The sequence below is a fragment of the Babjeviella inositovora genome (assembly GCF_001661335.1).
Source record: "Babjeviella inositovora NRRL Y-12698 unplaced genomic scaffold BABINscaffold_7, whole genome shotgun sequence".
In the NCBI taxonomy this organism is placed as follows: domain Eukaryota; kingdom Fungi; phylum Ascomycota; class Pichiomycetes; order Serinales; genus Babjeviella; species Babjeviella inositovora.
Window position 1 is genome coordinate 434,182 of NW_017566844.1, and position 18,266 is coordinate 452,447.

At 46.5% G+C, this 18,266-nt stretch overlaps 6 protein-coding genes across 6 annotated transcripts; 2 read left to right on the plus strand and 4 right to left on the minus strand.

Moving 5' to 3' along the window:
• Positions 1-522: 522 nt before the first annotated feature.
• BABINDRAFT_13818 (uncharacterized protein) lies at positions 523-5,108 on the minus strand. The gene is made up of 3 exons (XM_019127114.1): positions 3,530-5,108; positions 1,679-2,000; positions 523-804 (listed from the first exon to the last, which is right to left on the minus strand). Exons 1-3 carry the CDS (start codon positions 5,086-5,088, stop codon positions 730-732), a joined length of 1,956 nt encoding a protein of 651 aa, XP_018984814.1. The 5' UTR covers positions 5,089-5,108; the 3' UTR covers positions 523-729.
• Positions 5,109-5,759: 651 nt separating this feature from the next.
• BABINDRAFT_176389 (uncharacterized protein) lies at positions 5,760-7,303 on the minus strand (the record flags this gene model as incomplete). Its single annotated transcript, XM_019131014.1, has 1 exon — positions 5,760-7,303. One exon carries the CDS (start codon positions 7,301-7,303, stop codon positions 6,047-6,049), a length of 1,257 nt encoding a protein of 418 aa, XP_018984815.1. The 3' UTR covers positions 5,760-6,046.
• Positions 7,304-7,691: 388 nt separating this feature from the next.
• Positions 7,692-9,022, plus strand: ATP3 (F1F0 ATP synthase subunit gamma). Its single transcript, XM_019129058.1, has 2 exons — positions 7,692-7,748; positions 8,167-9,022. Exons 1-2 carry the CDS (start codon positions 7,696-7,698, stop codon positions 8,987-8,989), a joined length of 876 nt encoding a protein of 291 aa, XP_018984816.1. The 5' UTR covers positions 7,692-7,695; the 3' UTR covers positions 8,990-9,022.
• Positions 9,023-9,917: 895 nt separating this feature from the next.
• RXT3 (Rxt3p) lies at positions 9,918-11,829 on the minus strand. The gene has a single exon (XM_019129059.1). It carries the CDS (start codon positions 11,796-11,798, stop codon positions 10,359-10,361), a length of 1,440 nt encoding a protein of 479 aa, XP_018984817.1. The 5' UTR covers positions 11,799-11,829; the 3' UTR covers positions 9,918-10,358.
• Positions 11,830-12,222: 393 nt separating this feature from the next.
• On the plus strand, positions 12,223-13,317 carry BABINDRAFT_167347 (uncharacterized protein; the record flags this gene model as incomplete). The annotated part of the gene is made up of 2 exons (XM_019130511.1): positions 12,223-12,264; positions 12,316-13,317. The coding sequence occupies 2 exons, from the start codon at positions 12,223-12,225 to the stop codon at positions 13,315-13,317; spliced, it is 1,044 nt and encodes a 347-aa protein (XP_018984818.1).
• BABINDRAFT_161889 (uncharacterized protein) lies at positions 13,111-16,422 on the minus strand. Its single transcript, XM_019129060.1, has one exon. It carries the CDS (start codon positions 15,985-15,987, stop codon positions 13,588-13,590), a length of 2,400 nt encoding a protein of 799 aa, XP_018984819.1. The 5' UTR covers positions 15,988-16,422; the 3' UTR covers positions 13,111-13,587.
• Between the last annotated feature and the right edge of the window lie 1,844 nt (positions 16,423-18,266).

The following is an 18,266-nucleotide window of genomic DNA, read 5'->3' on the forward strand; positions in this document are numbered from 1 at the left end:
CCATGGGCTTTAAATGTGAAGGCTTTTTCCGTGTACTTATAGTTAAGCAGGAACGGTTACCGCCTATGGCTACGCGTACCACGGTATAACGAGCTGACACTTCAGCAGACTGGTGGATCTAGGTGTTAGCCCATGTATCCCCAAGACGAGGCTCCCTATAGAGTAAGAGTGGTCGAATCAAAGTCATAGTACGCGCGAGCAGCCCCGTAAAACTCGGAGGTTATACAGAGTAGTCCTAGGCCAATCGAATATAGATCTAGGAAAAAAAGGCTGAGCGAAGATTCAGGGACGTCGCAAGTCGTCCATATGGTAAGCATTGGTAGTTGCTTGAACAACGGCCACCCCTCTCATTTTAGTTATCTCCAGATCGGGTAAGAGGACGGACGTCGCCCTTGCGTTAGGTGCTTTATATGCAGTACACGTCAAGACTAAGCGTAGGGGCACCATATAGGTCGTGTGATGTCTTGGGAAATGCAGAAGTACCAACCCGTAAACAAGGGCGGTTCAAGGCCCTAAAAGGTTGCCGCGGATAACCGGTTCAGACTGGTGTTAATCGCTGGATCTGCGGCCTGTGCAGGTGTGTTATCCCTACTGCAGGTCTTCCGTCAATGTCCCTCAGTGCGAGCTGTCAGTTACGCTGCATAGGAGGACATTTGTTTGCCTAAATTCTCCGGTCACTAGAAAAGGAGTGCAACATGATTGGTGTTGTGACATTTCCTGTACATACTCCTATTCTGATGTGACTGGGAGCCGTAGTTTGGATTCACGCGACGATGGTTGGTTCTCCGTCGGGTCGTCATACGTCTATAAGTTTAGCTATAGGTTATTAATACTCTGTAAAAGCATTAACTGTTACAGAGTTCTTGTTATACGATTCCACTGGATGTGTGGTGAAAACATTAACGCTGAAATCACCGTTAAACAAATTATGGCATTTGGAAGCCATTATACGACAGGGTGCATATACATGCACTCCCGCTCGTAAAGCTAGTATTAGCATTTGTAAAGTCATGCTGTGTAGTAAATCCAGGGCATAGTTGTATCCCCTAGCTACGTTTTCACTGGCAATATACGTAAAAAAACTGTAAGGGTCATAGTTAGTGATATGGCCCAGGGTGGGGGACCACCTTATGTGTGTTACGATGGAGTTGGCGGGGATTATCGTATGACATTTCTGTATGCTTTTTCTCAGGCTGGTTTTACAACATCGTCATTTGGCCATAATAGAACCTCAGTTCCTCTTCGGTTTGTATATATCATACCAATGAAATGCATTCCTTGACTAATTATATCTACTGTTACCTATTTTACATACCAGGTATTGTCTTTGTAAAATTATTACTGTATCAACAGACCGGTCTACGTGCGTGTGAGCGTTCCTGGTGATATTCTCTGCTGTTGATTGCTGTGCTTGAACCATTGTTAGGTTTGATTAAAGCCTCTAATACAGATTTGTGCAATAAATTTGATCTTAATTTGAGGCTGACAGGATATTGAGTAGTAACAACTCTCGGGGTATCTCGTTAAAACAATATGCACTTTGCTGTATAAAGCAAGGTATCTGCAAAGAAAATCATCGAACTCATATATACCTATATATGTGAACGGCATATGTATTGGTCCCTAACTGCAACTCGCAACCTTGAGCGGAAGTGGAGCCTTTTGGCGGGGCCATTACACCTGCGTTGTGGATCGCAAGGTCCAACCTGGATTCCCGTGCCAATAACTCCTCGGAGGCAGGCTTTATAGCGATCAAGTCGCTCAAATCAACCTTCACAAAGTGCATATCCGCATTCTTGATAGTCTTTTTGATGTCCTCGATCGCCTGAAGGGTGCTGGCTTCGTTTCTAAAAAAGATGTATATTTTAGCTCCGGTTACACCCAAGAGCTTGACAGCTTCTAAGTCTACACTAGAGTTACCACTAGTGACAATCACCATCTTGCCAGACAAAGACAGGTAATCCTTTGACAAGAACGAGGGGGCGGGTGGGTGGTAGTTTCTAAACAACTAGTCTGTATCTGATAATCTTAGGTCCATATTTTATTGATATTAAACCGGTTCCAACTCGCAAGATCAATGGGAGGAAGTGAAAGGGATGGATGGCAAATTTATAGTGCTGCAAGGAATGCGTATGCAAGTTTTCCAGAGGTGAAGTTTCATTCGAGGAGAACTTAGGTTATCATTAAAGCAGTATAGCCCAATGGGTATTGATTACTGAGCTAGGGTACAACCCTACAAAAGCTGTTATCGACAAAACGATAGTGTCACTATTTCACAAGGCACACCTTACAAGCCATCGATGCATAAAGCGTGTACCCTGTTCAATGTCCCGTCACATAAGAATTTAGTCCCAGATCAGGCCCTATCGGTACACTATCATACCTCCAGTTGTATATTGCACGTAAAAATGCGTAAAACATAGATCACCTTCATTAGGGATTTGATGGAAGACAAAGAGGTCAGCTGTTGGCATAAAATCATGGCGCATCAAGACGAAAAACTTTTCGTTTCAGGAGGGCTATACCAGCTTTTACCTGATCGAAATTTGGGTACTATCACACGACCCCAATGCCAAAACCAAGAACAAATGCTCACAGGCGAACCGATATGCATGTAATACCATACCTGCCTTTATTTTCCATCACACAAATGCAGTAGCAACCGCTTCGTCTAACTTTTTCAGGACGTGATAGAGGTTTGAAGTCTCTTGGAAATTAAAGGTCAATAAACATTAACGAGTCTTGGTTCACTATAATCCGTGTAAAATTCAACTGCAGCTGGGTTTATGTCCCAGCTTATAAGGATCGGTGAAGTTCAAGCCTGCATTTAATCAGCTTTAGAAGATTGTATGCGTTAGCCACCTATTTGTAATCTATCGACACGCTCTGTGGCCGAATTGGTAACCCGGTCTCTTCTGCAAGTCTGCATAATAGAATAGGTTACGAGTTCGACTCCGCTGCGAGGTATGAGACTGAACTTAATGATGAGTAAACAACGATGTGAACAATCTCTGAGTCCAAAAGACATAGACGAAAAAACGCTAGCCTTCCTTCTGAAAATTCAAAATTTCATACCCTTTTTACACCAGGAACAAACCATTTTTCTCTCAAACTTCTATAAATACAACTAGGAAAGATATACAAGCGTAATCTCTCACTAACACAACTTCGACAATCTCCGACCCAGACCAGTTTCGATGAGGTAGCCATAAGCAAAGAGAGAAATTTTCTAAAATAATCACTAAGGGGGGCTGTTCATTATCCGCCATCTCCAGCTCCTCTCCACTATCAGCGTTTTCTCAGGATTAGACTAAATGGAATCCAATTCTACCCGTGACATGAACCAGACTCTTAGTAGAGACACTCCCGTAAAGTAGTCTGCATATCGTCACTACATCTAGTCTGAACTATAAGGCAAATTTAACGCTAGCTTAGGTATTCAGCAATCCAGGTAGTCTGTAAGCAGTTTCTATCAACTAGATTTTATGTAATTCCCGGGAAAAGCGACTAAGCTTAGGCTAGACCAAACTCAAGAATGTTTTTCCTGAAGTTAACCGAGATCCAGTCCAAGTTATCCCCGGTCAAATGCTTGTACTTTGCAGCGCTCTCCTCGTCCGGTTCGTAGTGATCAATATACGTTTCAACAATGTTCAACCCACCCTTCCTCGTGGATAACATACTGAGAACAAAATCGGCGCCTAACACACCCGTATCTTGGGTGAAGACGACATCTTCGATTGTCCAGGGGGTGGCTTCAGGTCCCACCTCGTATACTGGAGTTTTGACAAGCCCTAAGTTGGAAATCTTAACAGCATCAGGTCTTGGCTTCTTTAAGCCGCGTGTGAAAAACTCAACATCCCTTCCCGCGTCCTTGTGTTCCTTGAAATCGGTAAACGTGTGGTTCAACTTGTTATTGACAATGGTCTCCTGCAAGTGGCCGTGGATTTTCTGAACAATTTCCCAGGAGAAGCTCTTAATCGGAGCCATTGGCTCGGGAAGCCCTGCGTGAGCACAGCACCCCCAGAACTTTAACTTTGGGTCGTTCAAATACGGCAAAATCTCGTCGTCCAGTGGAAGGTCATCCGCCTTGAGCTTATAAAGATGCCTTCTCAAGTTGACGGCCACTCTTTGGGTGGTGTAGTACTCATCTCCGAAGAGAGGGTACAACGTTAAGCTGTGCACAACTTTCAAGAAGGAGGTCAAGGACACTTGGTGAGAACGGCAGTTTGCCACGATTCTATCGGTGTCTTCGGTAGTTATATTGACCAATTTCTGAACCAACGAAAAGTTCCCCGCTTTGGGAAAGAGGCCTGGCCATTTCTTCAACCGGTCACTAGACACAGAAAGTGGAACCTGCTTGTCAAAAAAGTTTGGGTCGCCATTCGCATAATCGAGGTGGAGGGGTGGAAGGTAGTTATCGATCGGTGGCGGCAACGAATTGACAATTAAGCCCTGATCTGTCTTAAAGTCGAAGAGAATAGCGTCCGAGTGGATATCTCTGTCGCAGCCCCCCAAATACCCGTATTTTTGTGCATAGTCCTCGTCATTCTTGGAGTCACTTATGTAAGCCAAGTTTTCAATAAATAACTCATTAAAGAACACCCCCGGTAATCCATCCGCATAAATGTGCTCGAAGACAAAACAAAGGGTGAATTGATCCACCACATGTACCTGGAGCAAAATTTGGTCCTCGAGGTTCAAGGTGAACCGTGTTTTGTAAATCTCTTTCATGAACTTTTCAGAGACCCTTGGGATGTCTCCTGCAATAGCTCTAAGCTCCTTGTCGGGCGACTGTTCCTCCGAGGCGCCAGGTCTGACGAAAACAACGTCTGAAAACTTGAGAGGTTGCTCGATAACCTTGAAGATACTATACGCTCCATCAGCTCCATCTCTATCAAAGACATTGGTGAGCAAGATGGGGTAGTCAATCAAGGTTTTTCTCAAAGCTCTGTAGAGAAGAGAGAGGTCGTTCACTGGCTGGGAGTACGTGGTGGCCATCTGGAAGTTCGAGTAGAACTGGGTGATGGAACGAGTCCTGAAGAAGTGTTCGGTGCTGGTGAGACTGCGGGAGAATTTTGCGGATGTCATGGTAAAGGAAGGTGAACCAGGATAGAAAACTACAAGTTTGGAAAAGTGGAAAGAGTTGACTATAAATACTCTGTTTTATCAGTAAGCCTCTGGTAGGCAGCCCCATGCAGGCCATCCCCGATGCATGCACTATGACTCAGAGCTGGGCTTTGAAGCACCGTGGGTAAACCCTGACGGTTATTGCCGGAAGACGGAAAACATGGGTGGGGCAACGAGGCAGTGCCAAATAGCGGTCAGATACTTTGTCAGGTTGGAATTACAGAAATATTTAATGGGATTTTAGCTCTATTCGCATGAGGCGTGGTGTGAGAGGCAAACGTAGAGGTGCGGAAGATATCCTCCAGTGTTGAGAAAATGCATAAGATTCTTCAGTCTTGCCTTGACGGGAAAGGGGAAATCACTAGTTATATAATTCATGGAAACCTATTAAATGGAAGGAGATAAATTATTACGGGGGACAATTCATTACAGGGAACACTTCATTACAGGGAACACATCATTGCAGGTAATAAGCATCATACCCTTGCGCCATCTCTCAAATCTTTGCGTCGCTGATGGTTATTGTCGATAGGCAGCCTAACACTAGTGTCACCAGGATAAATTTTGACTCGGGATGGCGCTTATGATTACCAGATTAAGAAAAGTAGGTTTACGATTCATAGACGAGCAAAGCCCCATTATGGCTCTTTTTCATTTATTAAACAGTACGCCAAAATACTCGTCCAAGAGGTGTGGTTTAGAAAATATATTTGCAGTCACACACGATGCATATAATCAATCAAAACTGGGGGCCTCAGTCATCTGAGGAAGCTGGAAGGACAATGCCGAAACCATACTTTATATACAGCCTGTAGGGCTTTCTAACGCTTGGGCGGCTCAAAGCGGAAAACGTCCCTTGGCATTATACCAAACGTGTCGTTTTAATCTTTACCATACTTTGGATACCCATTTCTATTCCTCAAGACACAGAATTGATAGTCCAGCTCCTCATGTCCAGTCTGACCCCCTCTTCGTATACCAAACCCGTTTTACCGTTATCCCTGTACTTGTAGCCACCCGCAAACTCCTTGGTATCATCGCCGGTCGTCGACCCTACGAGCCATGGGAGGTGGTCTTCATTTTCTAACTCGTTTGCGTAATCAGATGCGGCCTGCCTTTGGTCGATCAAATAAACGCCATCTTCATTCTTGGCCCAGCCGGTGCCTCCGTTGAAGATGTCATCCACACACTCCTGTGGCGAGAACTCGCCCTGTCGCTGGTCCCACGAGATATCGCATATCTTGTTGTAGAATTTATTGATGATAGGGTCGATGATGAGCGGCTTCACCACGTCAGCGTTTGGAGACTGAGTCTTATGGTGGATCAGCGGCTTAGCGCTTGCAATGAAGATCCCCTTCCGGGCCGAGTCCAATGACGCTCTGCTGTCCGACTCGTTGATCGAGGAAGCGGTGGGGGACGACGATTGGCTAAGCGCGTGTTTCAACGCGTGGGGTTTAGAAGTCAGCTGGCGCGAGGCCGAGCCTGAATCTGAGGTAACCTCCAGGAGCGGGGACGGTGGAACCGAGCCATACGACTGGGAAGTTCGGAGGGTCCGCTTATCAGGAAGCAATCCGGAAGAGGATGAGTGCAACCCCAGAGCACTGTCATTATCGCTAGCAGTGTTGGTAGAGACGAAGCTGGAGTTGCTAGTAGAAGTTCTGCTAGGAGACAGCCCAATTAATGAGTTAGAGACGTCTACAGGTGTGAGCCCGAGCTTCAAGGTCAAAATGGAGTTCACCTTGGCGTCCTGGAGCAAGTAACGGTGGGTCTCTGCCTGGTTGGCGTGATCATGAAGGAACTCAGACAAGTTAATTTCCACACGGCCCATGTACTCCAACTTCAGACGTCCAAGAGCCTGCACAGTAGCATCTCCCTCGGTAGTCGAGTAGTACATGAGCAACACCAACTTCTTTTCCTTGGCGAGCTTGCCTGACTTGGCGTTGATCGCCAACGTGGAACGGAACTTTGTCTCATAGTTGATGCGGCATTTGAAGTTCAGGATCTTACAGGGCGGAGTCGGCTTGTTTTTGAGGGCCTTGAGGTCGTTTGTGGCGCTGGAGGAGGCAAAGTACTTGATCACACAGGACCCCACCGGCTGGGGAACGTTGGTAAGCTCCTGGAACGACAACGACACGTTGTACTTGACGTTTTTCTTAGAAGATGATAATAGTGACATGACTGTTTTAGTAGCAGCCAGGGATAAGTGATAGAACGTTCCTGAATAGCTGGAAATAAGAGGGTGCTGAATGACACCTCGAACTCGTATTGCTTTCATCCCATGCACTGAGCAACCTTATCGAGAGGCGCCGACATGGCACGTGCGCAAACACGTGCTGGTCTGGGTGTTACACGTGTACGAGTAATCCCCGTCCCTTGAATCCCCCCTACCCGGCGGTTGGGCCAATGAAATTTTGTCCGACTTCACCGGTGTGTCTCGAACTTTTTTGTTAGGAACGCTACCGAATCGTAGAGCGCGCACCCAACACGTAAATTGCCCCGTACAAAACACCACACTGTGTCGCCCATAGACTATTTGACTTGCTCTCAACCTAAATAAATCAGTCCAAGATGTTTCGTTTAGGTACTAATGCTGTTCGTGGTGCCGCCGGTGCCCAAGCTAGGTATGTCCTGAAAATTGTGTCGTGAAGATTTGTCTCTAAATTGGTCTGACGATGGAACATTGAATGGAACAACATTGAATGGAAAAACATTGGATGGAACAATATTGGATGGCCCAAAGAAGGTATAGCTGTTGGAACAGACTTCTAGCTCTCCAATTCCTGCCTTGGTGGAAATAGCAGCATTCATAATTGAAAGATTCTATCAACCATACTTCTTTCCTGGGAGTATCCTATCAACTATATTTCAATCCTGGGAGTATCCTATCAACTATACTTCAATCCTAGGGGTATCCTATTATCACTGGTATCCTTTTGCTAGTATCCTTCTGCCATTTCCATACCATCCTTATGTACTCCACCATCCATGGCACTACTCTTCACGACTACATCCTTTTGAATGCTACTAACTCTCTCTCAGAAACTACGCCACTTTGCGTGAAATCGAAATGCGTCTTAAGTCTATTAAGAACATTGAGAAGATCACCAAGACCATGAAGATTGTTGCCTCCACCAAGTTGAACAAGGCCCAGATCGCCATGAACTCCGGTAGAGTCTACCAGGGTGCTGACACCGCCGTCTACAAGCACGCCGAGACGGCCGCCACCACTGAACCAACCAAGAGTTTGATTGTCTCTATCACCTCCGACAAGGGGTTGTGTGGTTCCATCCACTCCCAAGTCGCCAAGGCCACCAGAAACAGAATCAACAGCTTGCCTGGTACCGTTAGCGTTGTTGCCATCGGTGACAAGATCAAGCAGCAGATTATGAGAACCCATGCCGATAGTTTGGTCCTCGCCGTCAACGGTGTCGGTAAGGACACCCCAACCTTCTCTGAGGCTGCCGCTATTGCCGACGCTATCAAGACCTTGGGCGAAGAGTACGACCAGGTTGAGATCATCTACAACAAGTTTGTCTCCGGTGTCTCTTTCACCCCAGAGATCGTCCCAATCTTCTCTGCTTCCGCCATTGAAGCCTCTCCACTCTTGTCTTCCTACGACTTAGATATTGATGCCAAGACCCCAGAGACCCTTTCCGAATTCTCGTTGGCCAACGCTATCTACGCCGCTATGGCTGAAGGCCACGCCGCCGAGATTTCCGCCAGAAGAAACGCCATGGACAACGCGTCCAAGAACGCTTCCGAAATCATCAACAAGTTGGGGATCTTGTACAACCGTACCAGACAGGCCGTCATTACCAACGAATTGGTCGATATTATTACCGGTGCCTCCTCTTTGGATTAGAGCGTAGACTAGCGCTTGCGCTCCGGCTTATCTTCTCCTTTCACGTTAAAAATAAATACAGTTTCATGCTACATGATAAAACGATCTAAATTGTAGGTGTTATCGAAATCTGGTGAGTATGGATAGCTATCGTAGTTGACACTAGCTTATCTGAACTCGGGGTATGAGTTCTAAGCCGACTAGAGCGTATCGTAAAACGTTTAGTACTGCTTTCGTGGTGGGGGCCTGGTAACGAGATCTGAGTTCGCCCTTCGTCGGACCACTTAAACAGCAGCTTTCCGTAGCTAATCGAGAAGAAATCCTGTTCACGGCGAATGATACAGAATACTATAAAACCCAGCGCGATCTTTCAGTCGAAGCTTTAAGGTTCGTACGATTAGGTGAGATACCTTTATACATCCTTTTTTTCCTTAGTAGCTTGTCGTTCTGAAACATTTGATCTAGAATCCGACTTGTTTTTTTGCTGTTATAAACTTGCACTGCTCATATGGCACAACGAATTTTCCTCCGTTTATTTTGGACTCGTACTTTCGACGAAACATTCTAGATGCCTGTCATAACTATACATTTCGAAAATGGAATATTCTAGGACACATTGAGGTTGGAAATTCAAGAACACTTTCAAGATTGATGTTTTTTTAGCAACCCACTAAGGTATCCGAGTTGTTAATGGTTATAAGGCCTTTTTGATATCTCTACAAATCATATACAATAAAGGACTAATGATACATGATGGAGGACTATAATAATACATTATTGAGAGAAATAATGTATGATTGAGAGGTATAATGATGTATAATTGAGGGATATAACGATAGATAATAGATTATAGTGGTACCCAACGGTCTCTCAATGCCCATGGTATAAAAGCTATTCACCGGTGCATATCGATGAACTCCCGGGTACAAAAATTACATCTCACATGTGTCTCGAAACTATATTATGGATATTTGCGACTTCTAGTCCAATTTAAAAATATATTATCAAGCGCTCAGCCTACACAACCGGAATCTCCATCCCATTAATCTCACAGGTTTGCTAAGCAGAATTACTGAATTGCACATATAATTCCCAGGTATTTCACCAGTGCTAAAACATGGTATTTACCACAAAAGCAGTACGATATACCGTAAAGTTTAACATGAATACGCTGTATCCAAGAGCATCCTTTTCTGACATTGGCGTTCTATGTTTATTCAGCCCATTCCTCGAGTGTCTCGACTATCGCGGCCTTGGCTCGTGCTACCCACTCTTTTAGTCTTGAGAGCTGCTGAATCACACCCGGCTTAACTTGCACCTCAATCGCTTGCCTCCACCTGTCTTTCCTTGTCTCTGCCTGCTTTCATCTGCCTTTGCTTGCCTTCACATACTACGCACCCGCCCTTGTTCTCACTCCCGCCACCTTCACCTCCTCCACCTCCTTCATACCCTGCTTGTGGTAATAATGACTATCCGCCGCCGACTCGTTAAGATTCTCAAAGCTGATACCGTAAACCGCAATACTCATCCCGTTATGAGGCGACTCGGTCCACAGCCGCGAGTTGATCCCGTTCTGGAACCTCCCATGATATGCCGTCAACGGAGGAAGCACGAGAAGCGTCACAGTCAAGTCGCCGATGACGTGGTTGTTATTGATAGAGTCGCCTGCCACGTGCCCGCTTTTCACGAGAGCCTTCTTCAAGTTGAGATTGTACTGGATCGACTTCCTGACCGCACCCAGGACATCCAAGCGGAGAAAATCGTTGCAAGTCGCTTCCTCCGTCTCCTCCGCACGCGCAATCCGGTCTACATACGGATTGAAGGAACCAAACACGCCCATGTGCTTTAAGATGTTCAACACGTCGCTGTCATCGGTATAGATCTGGGTCCCCCACACCTGGCGCCGGTCCCAGATCTCCTCCTTCTGCAACAAGTAGTGGTACGGGATCTTGATGTCGATGAGACAGTTGAGATAGTTGGACAACACAGGCAAAAGCGGAATCACCCGCACTGTCCCGCTCTCTTTCTGTCTGTACGCCTTCTGCCGCTTGCGCATGCGGAACAAGTCCTCTGGAGTCAAATTCAAATGCAACGGCAGCGATTCCGGCGTCGGTTTTGAGGTGTACATAATCGCCCCGAGATGTCTGCGGGGGAACTTCTGGATAAATGTGAGGATATCCGAGTTGTCATACGTGGTGGCTGCCCGCACAAACCCTTTTCCACTCCGTGCATCTCCGTTCAAGATATCCTCCTTGGTCGCAGGGGGGGAGCTGGCCCTATCAAGTATGTCCTGGCGCTCTGAGTGGGCTGGAAGAATCGTCTGGTCCGCAATTTGGGTATCGTCGTTTGTAGACTTGTTTGCGAGGATGGTGTCCTCCACAAGCGATTTGCTGACGATGGTGTCCTCCACAAGTGACTTGTTCACGATGGTGTCGTCCACATCAGGCTTAGGCGGCGAATTGAGCGGATTTAAAAGCGTCTGCGCCGCGCTGGATTCAGCGAATGGCTGTGAGAGGTGCGGGAGAGCGTTTACTGAGGGCAAAGCCTGGCCAAAGGTGCCGGCCGGGTACGGCTCGTCCTCGTTTTGCTTTCGTCTGTCAATATCCAAAATCGGTCTGGGAAGGCTGATGCCAGTGGATAGCTCGATTTTGGGTCTCTTCAACACATGATCCTCGGTGTTGGCCCCAAAGCTGTAACGCGGGCCGGCGACGTAGCCTTGTGGCGACGCTGCGACAGGCCGTGGGGGCGACGTCGAAGGCTGCGGGTTGTTTAATGAGGATAAAAAGGAAATAGGCGGGAGCTTGATCCCTGATTCGTTAGGCTTGGACATTGTACGGTATTATATGATCGATGGATGGAAGAGACGGCGGTAGCAAAGTGCATTTTTGTTGTGGTTGAGTTTTGACGGACACGTGATGTGAAAAACCAGACTCCGAATCAAAAGCCAGACCGACAAAAGGTGAACCGTACATCGATGTTGAGCGCAATAAACCAAGTCCCTAAATTCATAATACTTGTATAAGGTGGCTACTTAATGCATAATGCCTATATAAGATGATTACATTGCATGTCCTTAGTACTAGCTACCATCTACTAACAACACCGTTTATCATGAAGAAAAGAGTTGCGTAGCTACTGATTATGTAAGCAAACGTGCGGCTCATAGTATCACTATCAATAAACGCAGAGAGAACTCTCTTGAGACCAAGCTGCAAGAAAGCTCTGAGCTACCCGGTGTTATATCTGGAAGACTCATGCCAGTGGAAGAATTATCACGAGAATCGCTATTTTGCGCTGTACGTTCGGACTTCCGTGTCCTCTTACTCAGACTACTAACGCGGGGATAGCCAGAGAGCGATAAGATAGCAACAGACCTCTATCACGCCATCAGAGGCTCGTCTGACCACAAAACCCTCTACCTGTTGTGGCAGCTACGATTGAACCACCTCTTCCAGGAATCAAAGCTTGTAGCACGCAGAGAGGGTACCAACCTCGCGGAAGCTATTCATTTGCTGGTCCGTCTGGGCGTTCAAGAGCCAGAGACGCAAGTTCCACTGAAGAACGAAGCCAGCGAAACGCCTTTTGGGTTGCAGCTCTCCTTGCTTAGAGTGAAATACACGACTGCTACTGCATTCAGTATCGTCAATGAGTACTACAAGATGGTGTACCGCGTGAGATTAAGTCTCATCGGCGCGCTGAAAGAACAACGCGTCATGGAGGTCAAGAAGGTTTCCATTCTCTGTTACGGCGTTTTATCCATACTCGTAGTTAAACGGGAGTTTGGAGCCGCCATAGGGCTAGTCTCCTCTGTTTTGTCCAACCATATAAAAGCGCTCCACGACCAGAGCTTCGAGGAAAACTTGAGATTCTTGCATCTCTTACTTATTCTCCTAGAGTCAAAAGCCTCAGGATTGCCTAGTATCAAACCCTTAGAGGCTTCTGGGTTGAACAAGAACTCACAAAGAGAATTATGGTGTGTGTTAGAAAACATTGCTGCCATTTATTCTTCGGATGAGGATCAGAATAGAGAGAACTTGGTTGTCCAGAAAGCCCAATTAGCTAACGGGGGTCTCGGTGCAATGGACATCGTTCTGGCAGGACAAGCTCTAAATGTAGACAGCCAGTTGATCACCGGAAGAATCCTTTGCTCGCTTTTGGGAATGTGGGAATTAATGCTACGATACAACGTTGAGATGAAAGAGGCGGGCGTTACTGGCTGGAACTTTGATGCCTTGTGCGATATTTTCCAGCCCTCCGACTTTGAACCTGAAATCGCCGTGCTACATGCCCTGGTGGCTAAACGGTGGTTCAACGAAGCCTTGTTTAACAAGGTCTATGGGTTTGAATAATATGTCTCCCGGAACCGAAATTGGTGTATCCCCTAGCGCTTCGCACTTTCATTGGGCTCTCTTGTTCTTGAACCGATGTTCAACTCTTTTTTTACTTATGGTTCTAATGTTACTCGGTTAGCCCTCAGCCTACACGACAGTCTTGACATGTAGGAAACATCTGCCGAGGAACACAAAGCCCATAGTATTTATGCCTGTACCTTTGCTCTCAAATAGCAAGACTTACATCTTGAATGGTTTATATAAGTCTTCGGCCTATAGACTATGCGCTCAGATGTCTCGGTCATACGCGTGGTGAAACATAGAACCATCAGAGAAGCCTGCATTGGTAGCCAGATATTCCGTGGTCTCCTCCAGTCCGTTAGGATTATTGACTGTTCTCATACCATACGACATGTATAGTTCAGCCCTTGAAAGCTTTGAGTCCAGCGAGAACTGTTCCATGTGGAACTCCTGGCTTACCGCACTAGATGAGGAAGCCATATCCACCCCGCTCCCTTGATATAATCCAGAGTTAAGCAGAGGGGGTTCAGGGATCAGTGTCAGATGGAAGGGTGGAACTTCGTTGGAATTGGCCGCCATGGGCATATGGAACGACATTGACGTGGCCGGAGGGAATTCCATCTGCCAGTTTTCTGGAAACAGCGCTTCAAACGCTGAAAGTGGTATCAGCGTTCGATCCATGAAGGGGGGGGAAATGCGAGAGATGGTCAGCGCTTCGCGTTTTGAGCCATTATGGGAGCTGTCAAACGTTGAAAGGAACAGGGTGGTCGGAAAAAACCTCCCAGACTTTGTAGCTGCATCATGAACATACGACAGCTGAGCAAGAGCTTCTTTCAGCTGAGAAAAATAGTTGCCTGGTTTGTCCATACTATGAGACTGGAGTTCTGGAGTCTGTCTTTGGGTTGACCGTGGAAGCAATTCGACCTTGGGGGTCTTCAGGGGTTTCAGTTCAGCCTCAGGTTTATCCACTCGGTTTTTCTTTGTGGACGGCCTCGGCGGGGGCTTGTCGCTCTTTGTTCCATAATTTCTCTTCGAAGGGGTTGGAAGGTTACGGATTTTGCGAATAGCTGACTTGATCGTCGTGTTGAACTTTTTGAATTCCGCGCGATTCAAGACTTTAAGAGGCCGGGCCTTCAAGCCAGCGAGAACATCTCGGAGTTTTGGGCTGTGCGCTGTTTTCACGTTTGATAGTCGCACAAGAGACGTCGAAAGCAAGCAGACAAAGAATCTCAACACAGTCCCCTTGGCCGTACCCGAATCCGCCGTACGGCTTGATTGTTGTTCTGCATACTTTATGAAGCAGTCATTAGAGAGCAAAGCACACAATGGATCAAGAATGACCGTTAGAAGCCACGTATCTCCGATCACCGTCTCACTGGCATTCTCGGGAGGTGAGCTCACCGAGCTTCTCAGCGCAAGAGACGCTTCGATCAGCACCGTCATCTCAACCAATTCTGTCATCTCACTGTCATTGATATACAGAAACGTGGTGGTCTTACCAGAACTCTCGTTGGACTGTTTGTGAGAGCCTGGCATGTGACGAAACTTTGTGCACCTTTCACCTAACTCCTCTTCCCCGAACACTTGGACGATCTGGGACTGGAACCCTTCCTCAAACTGTTGGGCAAGCAAAATGTACCTTATCCCGCAATGTACCAGATATAACGAGGTATACAAGTGCACCGGCATCAACTTGTCACCCTCAAAGTAATACTCTGCCCGGAGAATTTTGGGGACGGAATCGTAAACTGCGTTGGACGACCCCAACAACTCATTTCTAATGGGGAGAAAGAGATGGACTCCCGACAAAATATCGCCTAAGATTATCGCATATTTCGCTATTGAGGACACAAGAGAGCGTGTATCCAAATAATGGACCGTCCCCAGCTGGTTTTTTACTCTCACCAAGTCCAAAAGGTTGAATTGAATATCGTCTGGCCTCGAAAACGGTAATGTCTTAAAATTGGATTCCCGGTTCATAAGCAGCGCCATATACATGTCACTCGTGTACACAGCCCAGGAAAGCCTATTTGGGGTAGAAATCCTCTCGTTGCTCTCTAATATGAGCTTTGAGAGGAACCCATGCACCAACCACTGGTTGGGGCTCTCGCCCCACCGATGGAACCCAACAGTGCACATAGAAAGGGCGTTTCTGATCACGGAAAGTATTGATTTCTCAGCTCCCACATCCGAGATCGCCACAACGTCGGCAATAAGTAGCTGAAGGTTCTGAGAACTCGTGTTGGTAGAGGATTCAACATTGGAGGGAGGCTTAGAAGCAAAAGAGTCGAGCATCTCCCTTAGACTGTACAAATAGGGACTGTCCCGGATGCTGAAGGCCATCAAGTCTTCCGGTCCCTGGAAAGAGGGGGAAAAAGCAGCTGCCGGCAGGAGGAAAAAGAAGTCATATTCTGAGATTGCCTGAAGGCGCCCAGCGCCGGTATGCATGTTTGCACGCTTGGTCAACTCTTCATACTGGGCCGATGATATATTCAAAGGCGAAGGCGCTGATTCTACCTGGTTGGCCTGGGAGCTGTTCGTTATAGGCACGGGCTGGTCTGAGACTTCATTTTTAAAGCTTTGCCGGAGGTTAGGTTGTGAGGCTGCCGAGAACAAGTCATTGTGACGTACACTCAAGGATATAAACTTGTAAGGAACGTTGGGCATTGAATCTCGCATACGGGCTAGTTCATCATCGAGGTGGCCCACTTGCTTCTCTAGGTACCTCACATACGAGATAGATGCAGGCTTATCATAGACACACTTCTCGTTGTGGGCCGATTTGCAAGTAGAGCAGACAGGAAAAAGTCCGTCACACTTTCCCTGTGTATGTTAGCAATTTGGTCATACCCACCAGAAACGGAGAGGAAAATATTAGCTGAACTTACTTTCTTCCTCCGGCAAGCGACACAGGTCAACTTATGATATTTTTTGGATATCGCCTCCATGGGTGGAATAAATTATCTTTCGGTTTCGTACTTAAATGCGTTGTATAAACGAATCTCTCACAACAAGGGGTCTACTCGTTGTAAGGCGATGTATGGATGGGGCAGGAATCGCAGCTAGCGGAGGGGTAGAACGCTTATTTTGCCCCGTATGAGAGAGATGTGAGGGCCAGAAGGGGAGGGTGAATGAGACTGGGAGGCTTAAAGGAGTATATGTGAATAATAAAGATGCATCGATGCGCTGCCATAATAAGAAACGATCGCTTGCCGGACCTAATTCCAGGAATGGCTTTTCCCTGTGTATGTTACCCGTACGGCGGTAACTAAGGTTCGAAGCATAGTGTCTCTTTGGCAAGCCGCGTGGGTCTGGGTGACCACAGCAAACTCTGAAAGGGAATCCAGAACCTTGCTACTGAGACCACCCAATAATACAATCAGATGTCTGGAGCTGTAAGTATCCTTCATTTGCTACTCCGTGGTTTTTAGTCCTTCTATTTCTCTTATTGTACCCCGGTACCCGTAGTCTCGATGCTGTTAATATTAATGCTGTCCGTTTTAAAAGGCGGGGGAGGTTTATCTACAGCAAGTGGGATGACATGTCGCCGAAATGATATATATTAGATGAAGTTTAAAGGTTGCTATGAGCTAGCTCTGATAAAAAAATAGCTTAGCTTATGGGAAACCACCTCGGGACAGGTATTGTGGCAGTAAAGCGGAATTTGCTTAAAGGCGCTTCACTTTCCGCATTATTAGTTACACAAGATGATTGGAGAGACCCGGTAAAGCCTTCTGGTGCTATAATGGTGACTCCAGAAGTAGTAGAAAGTGGGTTCCTTGCTTCGGGGTCGCTCCCTAAGAGGTTGAAAAGGTCCTTGTAAGCATTAAATCCACAGAACGTGCGCTATTTAGCTTTATTGCAAGAGATTGCTATTCAGAATTACCTCAACTCTTTCCAGAAAAGGCTCGCCCTCCTGAAAGGCTCGCACTCCTGGTGACTCTACTGATCAAAGTGAAATTTGTGTTTTAGCTAGGTGGCCAGAACTTTTATTGGCGTGGTGCGTTGTTTTGAAACGTCTTTCAAATAACGATTCATCCAAATCTATGGGATCCAACGTGGTAGAGCTGTAAGAGCATTAGACCAGAGTAAACTGGTTCTAATAAACCATTCAGCTAGTTAGTGACTTCACGAAGCTGTTGTTTACTTCACACGGAGTTGGAAGGGAGGTGGAATGCTTTCCTGTTTATTGGAGGTTTCGATCAGTTCATTGTGATCTATGGAGTCATGAGACGATAATCCCCGGTTTTGTTTTTGAATTCAATCACGGTGCATGGGTAGAGCTCCCGAAGTAGCGTTAGGTGCTTGGAGTGTTTGGTTCGGTAACATTAGTGAAAGCGAGTGGTGTGGTTCGTGCGGGATTAAAAGTTCCTCTATTTAAAGGATTCATTTATCCAGGGCTGGGATACCCGGTTTATAATGAGACAAGAAGAAGAGTGCACTGAAATTGGACGGGCGGCGAATTTGTGGACTGGAAATGCATCGAACGGGAACGGATGGTCCGTATGGCCCCGAAGTAATAATTTTCCCTTTACTCTTTTCTTTCGTGCCGGTATGACACCCGATTACAAGTCTAGGTAATATTTACGTAAATAACGCTGCTTATCTCGACTCCCCCTCTGTCCGAGAGACATTTTACTTCTCAGACGATTTCATTGAGAGTCATCCCTAAATGATACTATCTGGCGCGCACTCTGGCTTGCGGACTTTTGTAGCCCGCAAGTCTTCCAACAAGGACCACAGCGGCCAAATATAACGAGTACTAACAACACGCGAATTTATCTATTATCCAGAGTCAGTGGTGGGCTCGAGATAGAGCTCTAACAAAGTAGCCAAATGCTTCCCCGAAACTAATCCTGAGAAATGAGATGGTAAAGAGCGTGAATCGAAATCCAATCTTCTACCGGAAAGCCAGAGGAGTTTCAGGTAGAGATCCTATTTTAGGT